Source organism: Eutrigla gurnardus, assembly GCF_963514095.1.
Source record: "Eutrigla gurnardus genome assembly, chromosome: 2".
NCBI classification, from domain to species: domain Eukaryota; kingdom Metazoa; phylum Chordata; class Actinopteri; order Perciformes; family Triglidae; genus Eutrigla; species Eutrigla gurnardus.
Window position 1 is genome coordinate 6,167,414 of NC_139916.1, and position 12,080 is coordinate 6,179,493.

The following is a 12,080-nucleotide window of genomic DNA, read 5'->3' on the forward strand; positions in this document are numbered from 1 at the left end:
GACAGCTGTACATCTTCTTTTACTGAAAGGGTGTTCACACAGTTAACATTTCTGTTTACGGGGGACAGACTCCCATCACACAGCGCAGTGTTTCTCAGCTGCAGGGCTTCAGGTGTGAATGATTAGCCCACGGTTTGACTATCGTATTACACACATTTAAAAAGGCCCGTTTCATGTCTGTCAATGTTTCCTTTCAATGTTTCCTCAGAAAATCATAAATAATAAACCAGAGCGTACAAAGCATTCCGCCTCCAAAAGTGATCAGGTTTGATCAGCCTAATAAGGTTCAGTGTTCACGTAAGCTGTGTCGACCTGACTTGTTTCATTCTCTCTTAAAAAAAGACTCTTTTTTTTTTTTAAAGTCGCGTACTGTTCTGATTGTGGAGCAGCCTGTTCTGGTATATTTTATAAAAATATTATAGGAATACATTAAAAAATATCTTGTATATGTTGTAATGTTAAAAATGTTACATGTTATGAACTGAAGAGGCACAATGTCCTGGAGGGGAAATGCTTTGTTTTGCTCAAATACATTTATTTATTTATTCATTGAGACATTCAAAGGTTTGACTTAAAGAAAAAAAAAAATAGACACCGTTTAGTGAGCAATAAGATATTTTCATAGCTTCATTTTTAATATTGGAATTACATTTACTTTTACATTTTTGGACAAATCCACACTATAATTCAAGGTAAAATTCACCAAATGTCAGGCTCTTTGTTTTGGGGCAGAGTGGGATGAAGAGAAGATCAGATAACATACGTCTGTTGTGTGGAATGATTAGAGAATGATAATGACCGAATGTTTCTTTTTGACAGTCCAACAAATGAAGCAAATCAGCTTTTTTTTTCTTTTTTTCTTCTTTATATGTTAACCTCTAATGGCAGCATGATAAGATCACTGCATACTCATTTATAAGCCGTGGATGGAAACACAGAAACATACAACAAATATCTGAAGAAACTGAGACAAAAACATAAGGAAAATGTCCCTTTCAGCAGAAATACTCAAGTTTAACCTTCGGCTCTGCATTCTTGTCACAAGTAGAGTCTACAACAGCAGCGAGTCACTCGAGTCTCATTTAACGAGTCAGAGAGTACCTGTAGTTTCTTGTAGGTCCCGGATTTTGTCATGCTCGAGTATATTTGGCACTCATTCGATTTTTAAATTGATAATAATAGTCACAAAGTCAGGCCAATGCAACCTGTATGCAAATACACAATAATGTACAGCTCAGACCCGTACACCATCTGGTGGAGATCACATCCTCATACCAGACAAAAGCAATCAGATAAAAAAAAAAAAAAACACAGAATAATAAAGAGATAGTAGTTTTCTGATACTTTCAGTATTTTGACAGATATTTATCTCCTAGCATGGACAGGAAAATTGAGGTTTTACAGTATGTCATATATATGATGTTCTGTATATTTCAAGATACAGAATCGCTTCAGAGAAGATGATGGTGACAAACCACTGATGAAGATGATGTGTAGCACTCTTCTTCTGTTCTAACGACATTCTAGTAATCTGATTTAAATTACACACTTTGAGTGGAAAGCATACAAAAAAAAAAAAAATTCTGAAAATAATTTTTATTTTCACATTCTCAGCACTATGATAAGAAATGCCAGCTGATGAGGAATCATGGGAGTGCACCGTAGCCACATGACATTATAATGACAAACACGCTGCGATCTTGACTCAGGATTAACATTAGATACTACAGAACATACGACGATTCAGCACTTTTTCAGTTTGGCAAGTTTTCACTGCATCTCCTAAACCACTGACCAGATCGTTAAGATCATGACGTGAGTGACGGGAATAAAGAAATAGTTCCAACGTTTTCGGAGAAATGCATCAGATGTTCGTTTTCTTGCCGAGTGTTCGACTTGTTGATGCTGCTCTCATTTGGTAGCAGTCAAATGAGATTTCATTGTTATTAGGAGGTTCTGCTGGTTGCCAACTGTTGTCCCCCTCCTCTAAAATCGCAGTGTTTCTACTCTTTTTGTACAAACAAAATGAGATATAAGATGGGACGTGAGCTTTTGAGGTGCTGGTAGGCAGATTTTGAGTCAGGTTAGCCATTTTCCCCCTCCCCCGATTCCACTGCCTTATATTTCGCTCACGTACATGAAAGTGGCATCAAACTCGGCAACAAAACAAATGAGCACTTCTCCCTAAATGTTGAAACATTCCCTTAAACAGACCATTTTAAAATGCAGTATGGTATAAAACAATCAGGAGTTGGCACTTTTCCAAACAAAACTTAAAAAGTATGAAACCACTTCGATTAAAGTCAGTCTTTCAAGAGGCGGTGGTTTTTTTTTGTTTTTTTTTTGCAACAGGCAAACCGACATGAACAGTGATGAAATGTTTTCCAGCTTGAATATGAAAGGCACAGTGAGAAATTGTGTAAATGGACTAAATGACGTTCATGTTTGTACAGTAAACAGAGCAATTTACTAGGCAACCTATTCAATAAATGCAGTTAATGACAGGAATTGTTATCGCAACCTTTGTGTCCTTGCCCTGCAGGATCAAACGTGTCTATGACTGGTTGATTTCACAGACCGCTGTCTGAATAATGCCTCGTGGGTTCACACTGAAGGGGATGATTTCAAAACCTTTGATTGCATCAACCGCTCATTATGAGTTATGAGAGCAATGAGCCCAGTTCATACTGTGATGATGTGTTTGAGTCTCAGAAGAAAGAACATTCGGATTTTTAACCATAAAAGTTAACATGGATTTTTTTTTCTTCTTTTTTTTTTAATGACCAGAAAACGACATGTAACAATATTTTTGAGAGATTGGATGAAACGCTTTCTGATTCCTGTATGAAACATCGCCACATGGCGGGAAAAGTTTGATTTAAGTATACTGGCAATGGTCACCTACTGTATGGCACTGTTAATGTGAGTTTAAGCAAACACAGTGTCTGACAATCAAGAAAACAGGCATCTTTTTTTGTACCTTCATAGCTAAAATCATACTATGAAGATTGAAAAGTAAACATTTTACCTGAAATGAAAATAAGACTGCTGATTCACAGAAGAACAGGCAATTAAATACACTAAGCCCACAGCTCTATAGACTACTATTTCAATTTCACACTTCACACATTGGTCTGATTTAGATCGACAAAACAATAATTATTGCAAAAATGTAAACATCCTTCCAATGTATCACGACAATATCTTTGCAAATACAGTCGAAAATGTCCACTAAAAGTTGGCCGTTTTTGCGATAGAAGATCCTTCTTTTTAACGGCATATTAATGTATAACAATTAAACAAAAATACAAACCATCAACTTTTGATTCGGGGTTATTTAAAGCTTCTATGTTGGGAATGTTGTTACCATTAAACAAGGAGTGAAGCGATGGAGTAAAGCTGATTTTCTTGCTTTTCTTTGTTTTAAATCATCGTACATAAAAAAAAAAAAATACTTTGGGGATCTGGCGTGTTGGCCGGACAAAACAAATGATTTGAACCTTGGGTTCAGGAATACTGCGATGAACTAAACAATTAAGTGATTAATCCAACATTTGATTGCCAGATTAATTAATAATGACGACAATCGTTTATCACAAACCTAAAAATAACACATTAGTAAGAGATTATGTGAAGTAATTAAAAAAAGTAGCATGTCTGAGAGTAATAGTAATCCATCGCTGTAAACTGTATGCAGTTTTGCTCTGACAATTTGATATCATTCTAAATAAATACATAAATAAAATATATGTAAATGAATATCTATAGAGCAACAATCAGAAGCAGCAATCAAAATGTTTGGTTGATTTGAAGAATTCCTCTTTAAATGGCAACTCATGTCACCCAGAAGCCAAACAACCCTCCTTATCAGAAGTTGAGAGTTTATATTTGTGCCCTTGAATGCACTTTAATCCCTTGAATGCCCTTAAACATAAAACTGCAGCTAAAAGCCACAATCTGGAACGAGTGGCCTCAGTCCGTGAGCTGAAAATATAAGATATGAGCGTTCCACAGAAAACATGAAAGCAGCAGTGGGCCTGTGCTTCCGTTACCTCTCCTACCAGACAGCCAGTTTGTCAAGAAAACAACAGATGAAATGAAATATTGGCCGAATGAAACATTCTCTGAAATGGTACATTATATATTTCAACTGCTCGGAAATAATCTCAGAAGAACACAACAATGCTACTTCTATTAGCAATATGGTAAAAGATCTGACATCGCATAGGTTCATACACATACTTTTTTCATTTTACCTGTAGTACCTGTAGCTTACCTGTAGCTTAAACAGGCTACTGTTATGTACACGTAGCAGCAAAAACCACCCTGATCATCAGACTACAATAAACCCGTTCTTAGATCTGGCTCCCAAATGCCTGTCGATGTGGATAAGGTGGAATGTGCCACCGTTTCAATTTATGGTTAAAAAGTTGGATTTTCTTTTATAGTTTGACCGTTATCGAGCCTTTCTCTCCTATCGTTTTCTACGAATCCCAATGGCACATTTTGATTTCATCATAATAGTTTGCAAATAAGTTTTGGCACTTAAAATATAAATAGTCTTTTTTTATTTTATTTTTTAGATAAGCACAGTTCTAATACACGAGAGTCCAGTGATGATTTGAGGTGTAACTTTGGTCTCTGTATTACCGACTGGATTAAAAAAACGCTGGTCATCGAAAGGAAAATCATTACAATTACAAATAAAGAATGAATGAATAAATAAATAAATATCTGACTCGGGTTGATAAATAGCCTCACAAAAATCATCACCGCGTGACATTGTGACATACTTAATTACTCTTTAAAAACAGACCATTCACACCTGGCAACTGACAAATTATAGATTCAGCACTTCTTCATGTGAGGTTATAGCTTAATGCCACTATTTGAGGTTGTCGCCATCAAAACATGTAATTAAATCCTATCTACGATGCCGACGATGAATGTCCATGACATATTTGGCCCCCTGCTTTTGGTAAAAAGGACATGTGGCTCCAGTGGATGGGAGTCGAGACGAAGAGCGTTTCAGTGGCCCAGGGTCAAAAGTGCAACGTGACAAAGTGGAAACCACGCGGACCTCCTGCAGGTCTGGGATGATGTGCAGGAGGTGTGATCAAAGATGATATGCTACGTTTTCATTTGCTGCATGTGGATAGGAGGGAGCCAAAGCTCATTTAATCCATGTGTGCTATTTTTTTACCATCATTCAGTTTAGTATAATCCTACACATATCACCATCTCTTCTGTTCATTTAATTCTTGGACTGGACGACACCATTCCCTAAAATGTGACAAAATACAATTCCATAGGATTGTGTGCAAAATGCTCTATAGGCATATAGTAACAATGGTCTTTTCTACGAGCCACAATATTAGACTTAGATGCTTGTGATGAGGTATGAATTGGCCGGTATCTTAGAGGAACCATTAACCTTCCTTCATGCCAACAATTACTCTACTTCTTCTGTAACGAGGGTCACATTTGGACTCTCGTAGTATTTAAGTATAAAGCCACATGGATGTAGAATAACTTAATGATTGGAACAATAATATGTGTGAGTGGAGATGGGTGATTGCACTGAAAACAGAGATCTCTGCTCTAGGTCATATATATATATATATATATATATCCAGCAAACAGTATTAGCAGTAAAAACTGCCAATTTCTCCAGAGATTTTCACACCACATATCTAATAAATAACACAGAATAAAATGGCAAATTCTCATAAGAGATTTCTCATTTCCTTTTGTATGCACAGATAGGTTTCAGGAAGTTTCTAATTAGGTACCTGTACTGTATTATTCAGCCCGAGTTGAATGGATGGGTGACAGTGAAGGGTCCAGTGTGCTAAGATGAGGATAAGCCTTCATCTGTCTTCGTCGCTCCTCTTCAGTTTTGAACACCGTTTACAGAGGCAGGTCTGTGCTGTTGTGGCGAGTCTTTCTGGAAGTGCCGTCATCCCTGGGCAGAGCTTTCTGCAGGTTGGACATGGCAGCGGTCTTCTTTAGGTCAATGACTGCGTAGCATTCACTGCGCCGGGGTGCCTGCGGGCCACATTTTTTGGATGGTAGGCGCTGGTGCTGTGGCTGGGTCTGAGCACCCCCGCTGCTGAGGGCTTGGCAGGGAGGTTCTCCCTCCAGGTCCACCTGGATATAATTCAGCTGCCGCGATGGAGGCATGTGGCCGTGCTCACAGCCTCCAACCCCTGACCTCGATCGCCTGCGAAAATCAAAGCTAAATATTCGCCCCCCTCTGTCTGCCTGACACGGCCGTGGATGCGGCGGGCAGGCGTGCCGGAGCCGGGGCGGCTGAACCTGCTCTGTGTTGACATAGTTCTGCAGGGCATCTCTGTGTATGCCCCGGCCATCCTGGTGGTACCCGTTGGGTGTCCCAGGGCCTTCGGAGAACTCGTACTCGTCAAAGTCTTCCTCCTCCTCCTCGTATTCCTCCTCATCCTGCTCATCGTCTTCCTCTTCCTGCTCGTCATCCCGCTGCAGAGCGCTGTACTCCCACACCGGCGGCAGAGAGGGCAGGTTCTCGTAGTTAAGCAGAGCTGTCCGACGGTGACCTCCGCCCATGCCCCTCTCGCAGGCGTAGCCCTGCAGGGGGAGAGACGATGGACCCAGGGCGTGCGGGTGCAGGAGGGAGTGGGTGTGACTGTCCCCGGTGCTGCTGCTGCTGCTCGAACCCACGGACTGCGACACGCTGCTGGGACTCAGCCGCTGCTTCCGGCCGCTCCTCAGCCCGTTGATGTTCTCGTAGGTGAGCTCACCACTCTGGCAGCTGTCGGGGTGCTCGAGGCCCGGGTGCCGGTGTGGGTGGTGATGGAAATGGTGATAGGAGTGAGAGTTGCACAGGTGCATGGAGGGCTCGTCTCCCTCCGTCTCTGAGCCTGTGGCGCCCTCTACTGGCTGAAGGCTGTGAGGATTGTGCCCATGCCTCTCCCGCTCTCTCTCCAGCAGATGGCGCTGTGCCGGAGTGGGGCCCAGCATGAATTTGACCTCCTGTGAGGACGGCTGCAAGAACACCTGAGGATCGTTATGCTCCTCCAGGGGACAGCACCGCAGGTTGGGCTGCGGATTTCCTTGGCCCCCAGCAGGCATGGCTCCCCGTGTTGTTTCAGGAAAAGAGCTGGGCCGTACCTCGGGCAGGGAGTGCACACAGTGACGCATTGAGAGATCCCCCTCCATACTAACAGTATTTACATAGGTGTGGGTCTGTAGGAGAAAATAACATTGTGAGCTAGCGCGGATACAGTGAACTGTAAGGAGCGTGAATAGGTCTTACCTGGTCTTCCAAACCCATGAGGCCATGATCATCAGCAAGCGAGGGTTGGGAGGAATCCCCCCTGATTGGATAACCAGGGTATCCATTGGGAAATGCCTGGACAGGGAATGCTGGAGCTACAAACACATTTTTGTGACAACAAAAAAAAAAAAAGACAGACAAAAGAAACGCACAATGGCTTTTGTGATTTGGAGTCTCGACAAACATGCCAGCTGTCAAACACAGCGACTAACATTCTGCTACAGATACAAAAACTGGCTCAACCAGATGGGGATGCAACGTACAATATTTATCACAAGACGAATCAGTTCTGCAACATGTCATGAAATCTCTAAATAACAGAGCGGAGGAGTCCGTAACGCAGCTGCCAATCGCTGCTCGTGGGCTTCTGAACTCCAATCAAACAGTCAAACTAGACAGCTTTGGATGTATTGTGTTTTAGATTGAAATCATGACTAAATAAAAAAAAAACATGTGCCAACACTTGATCTCACACTATGTCAAATCTCAAATGTTAAATGGTTGCATTTATAATGCACTTTTTTTTTTTGTTTAAAGCGTTTTACAATTTGTCCCAAATTTCAGTGTTTTTATCCAAGGACACATGAACAGGAGGGGCTGGGAATCAAACCACCGAGCCTGTGATTAGCGGGGACCCGCTCTACCTTACTACTATTCATTTAAACAGGAGTTATGACCCACAATATTCCAATATGAGAATTGTGTCACACAATATTTCAGCGTCTCTAACTGGTCACAGACGTGTCCAACTCTGCTGGTATTTGAATGCCTTTGTACCTGCGACCTGAGTCTCTATTAATTACCTTAAAACTCTGCTAAATTTACTTCGCATGCAAATTGTACACTAATTCTCATGTGTATAATTAGCTTCATTTCTGCATGTGTGTGTGTGTGGTGTGACTCACTGTTGGGAGTCTGTGGCGTGCGAGACATTTCCATCTCTGGTGTGTGACCGCTGCGACTAATCATCATCGACTCTTCCACCACGTTGATGCTGTTACATTGCATCAGCTCCTGAAGCAGATTGAAGATCTCTTCTGCCCGGGAACACTTGAATGCAAAGATTCCTAATCAAACGGGGCAAAAATAACAACAACGGAACAATTAGTCCCCGGTTACAAAGTCACAGAACTCCATGGCCGAAGGATGGATGTCGTCTCATAGTTCGTAGAATTATTTATAAATAACAAAATCACATGACTGACATTTTCACTTTATGTTATCAGAGTTATATTTCTTCCTAGAAAAGAGATTTATCATGAGATCATGATCCGTCAGAGGATCCGTGAAACAATTTGCTATAACTTATCAAATTGTATCATTAAAAAGTGCAAATATACAGATGGAAACCATTAAAGCAGCATACTGTGTCCACTATTCCCACCCATGTTATCTCTGAACTCTCATATGATTGTGAAACACAGCAATAAGTTCATTATGGCACTTTAAACGGGTCATTTTTAAACCCTTGATTTATTAGGACTACGCCACTGTTCATTTTCTGAAAGCTTTTAAGATCAATTACTTGAACAAAAAAACTCCATGAGTGGAATTAACATGATTCAAACTGAAATGTGTTTCGGGTCTGAAGTTTTTAGGCGTAAAAGGTTTTAGAATACAAATGGTTCTAATGGCATCTAAGAGAACATACTGTAACATTAGCGCTGTTATGATTATGAGGGGAACATTTCGTCGAATGTTTACATGCGATCACAGCTTTATGAAAGAACCTGGACCCAATCATCTTCACTTGGCAAACGGGGGAAATGTGTTCGACTATTCCTGTAACTTTTCCTGAACTGACAATCCAACGTTCACACCAGCTTAACGCAGTGATTTGCCAGCTGTGCAGAGGTGAGAAGGGAAGCCAGCGTTTGAACTTATCTCTCAAGCCCTGTGAGGTTTTATTTTATTCTTGACACAACTATTTCTTTCAATTTTTCAAGCGAACAACCAAGTGCAACATTATGAATGTCTTCCACGAGGGACAATAGTTGTGCTAACTTCAAAAAGTGGTGTTGATTTGTCCAGATTTTCTTGTTGAATATAAAATACAAGTATTCTAAACGTGTGTTTGACCTACAAACAAACATCCTGGACGTCACAGAACACACGGTAGAAGTTGTCCAATAGGACGAGCGGAGGTGAAAAGAATCCGATGTTGTGAGACTTCCTAGATACCGTGACAACGTGTAGTCCCAGCAGTTGTTTTAATTTGTGGCAGTAGTTAAATAACAGGTTTGTGTGCTCTCTTCTATTCAAATAACCCACTAGGTCATGGCAGTGTAACACACAGTGAGCATACACAACAAGGAGCCTGAAACTGAAGCAGCTATATGGAATTCAGCCACATTCATTATAATAACACCAGTGCTTCTCCAACTGTGGCATGTTCCGCCTAGTAAGCACCATCCAAATAGTGACATCAGTACATATGAAAATACAGAACATGGCCATCATGACTCTGCAGCTGTGAGAGAGGAGGAGAGAGAGACATAGTGACTTACCCTGCCCGGTCTGACAACGACGACCGCTCTCAAAAGAAAACAGGTTGGAGTCGTAGCCGTAGCGGCGCAGGCAGAGGTACGGCCACCGGATGGCGTCCCTCTTACGTGTGTGAAGAATGAGCTCGGTCTGGGTGAGCTCCATGATCCCAGAGCCCAGCTCGTTGCCCTCATCATCCACATTGGTGACCTAGGAAAAGGAAGAAAAAAAGAGAAGGAATTGTAAGTGCAAGATTATTGAAATACACAGTAAACTTGAATTTAAAGAAAATGTGGATTTGCCTTAAATTTGGTGAGATGGTTGTCTCGGACGGGGTCTCTGTACAGACAACTCCAACAGCTCCCCATAGCTTCAGCAGGCCAGCTGAAACCTGCCATGGAAGGGAACGTCATCACCCCACTGCCTTTCACAAGACCAGCAAACGTGATGCTAGCTATCCCGACTCAGACAACGCAAACTACTCACTCAGTCCAGGCCATCAGTGTAAAGAGGTTCATGTATCAGTCCCAGGATCTTCGACTGGGCATCGTCGTCACAAGCCAGTTAGTGTGATGGACTGACATCTTCAAGAGGAGCATCATGTTCTCTCCCCTGAAAGAGTCAAACAACAGTCAGATTAGGAACTTTTAATGCCGATGCATAAACCTCCCCTGCAAGCAAATATAAAAAAAATTACGTATTTTTGCAGAAATATACGTGGACTCTTAGCATCCTGGTGGCCTGAACCTGTTGCATTTCTTCCTCTCCTCATTTCACCTCTCTATTATGCAATGTCCTAATAAAAATGTCCAAAAAGCCTTCAAATTATGTAAAACCATGACAACAAAACATTTAACAATATGACTTTTTAGCGATACAGCCACAGAGAGTTTTTAAGTTTGTGCCCGTCAATGGCAGCACCATTCCTGACCTCACGTAGCGGACTGTGTATCAGCTGTTTCTGTTAATTGTCTTATTATAATCACTTCATTTTATCATTCATGCTGCTGACTTAGATCAACTTCCACAACATGTTTCTGTTAATAACGCTGTATAATCCAGAGAGGGAGAGGAAAAAGTAAGTGGATTATGTCGTTGCACATCTAAACTAACCAGACAAACTAATTATCGTAAGAAGTACAGTAAAGTAAAGTTATGACAGTAAACGATGCATGTGCATCTTCAGATGAGGGAGTGACAAAACCCCACCGGATCATCACAACAAATATTTAAAAAACAAAACAAATCGTACACATCTGTGCTTTGAGGTCTAGACACTAAACACACGACATCTCCTGGTTTTTTTTTTTTTTTGTTGTGAGTGTGTGCTCACATCTGCTCCAGCGACTACCCTGTATCTCCCTGTCACCCTCACACAGCCCCTACAAATAGATTTCAGACCAACACCGCAGCATTGTGTGTGCTCTAACCCTGGGCCTCCACATCTGACTGGGGATGCCAGGTTGGACTCCACACCACCAATTTCAACGCTACCTTTAAATCAATGTGCAGGGAAAAAAAAGGGGGGGGGGAGCTAGGCTACATCACACACAAACACACACATAGACACACTTATCGTATAGCCCAGTGATTGAATGGCTCTTCCCTCCACCTGGGCTATTTACAGCAGAACAAAAATCTCATTATTATTATTATTTTTTGCTCATTAGCCAAGCAGAAGCAAAGCCCCCCCCTTATCCCCTCTCCTCCAAAAAAACAAGCCGACAGCGAGGCTTCATCTGCCCCGTCATGTGCGGAGACTTCAGCTCAGCCACCGTGAAAGCAGCACTCTGACTCTAAACGCACAACGACACGGTTCAATGACCGTCTGTTCCCGTTGGTGTGAGCATACAATAGCACATAGCAGTCAGGATGAAAGCGTTGGTTACTCACATGTCTGGCACGGATTTGTGTTATATATATAAATATATATTTATATATATATTTATATATATATGTGTGTTAGCCCTAATGCGAAATAAGCATTGAGACTGCGATTAGCTATCGGCGGCGGCTGCTGCTGCTGCTGGAAGCGGGATGTGGCTCTCTCTCTCACGGCAGAGACGCGGATAAAAGATGCAGCGAGAGCAGTAAAAAAAAAAAAAAAAAAAAAAAAAAATGTTGTTATTTTTTTCCTCCTATTACGCCCCCCTACTGCAGCACGGGCCTCTGCCTGTATGACATTTCCCGAGCAGCTGGGGTGAGAGTTCACCGCCAGACAACGAGGCTGAGAGAAGCGACAAGAAGGTAAGAAACGCTGGAGGACCAGAGAGGAAAGGTGTGC

General features: G+C 41.7%; 1 protein-coding gene across 1 annotated transcript; it reads right to left on the minus strand.

Moving 5' to 3' along the window:
* Positions 1 to 5,666: 5,666 nt before the first annotated feature.
* frs3 (fibroblast growth factor receptor substrate 3) lies at positions 5,667 to 11,751 on the minus strand. Its single transcript, XM_084039009.1, has 7 exons — positions 11,690 to 11,751; positions 10,283 to 10,408; positions 10,099 to 10,187; positions 9,820 to 10,006; positions 8,218 to 8,379; positions 7,292 to 7,407; positions 5,667 to 7,221 (listed from the first exon to the last, which is right to left on the minus strand). Exons 3-7 carry the CDS (start codon positions 10,162 to 10,164, stop codon positions 5,911 to 5,913), a joined length of 1,842 nt encoding a protein of 613 aa, XP_083895135.1. The 5' UTR covers positions 10,165 to 10,187; positions 10,283 to 10,408; positions 11,690 to 11,751; the 3' UTR covers positions 5,667 to 5,910.
* Positions 11,752 to 12,080: the final 329 nt, after the last annotated feature.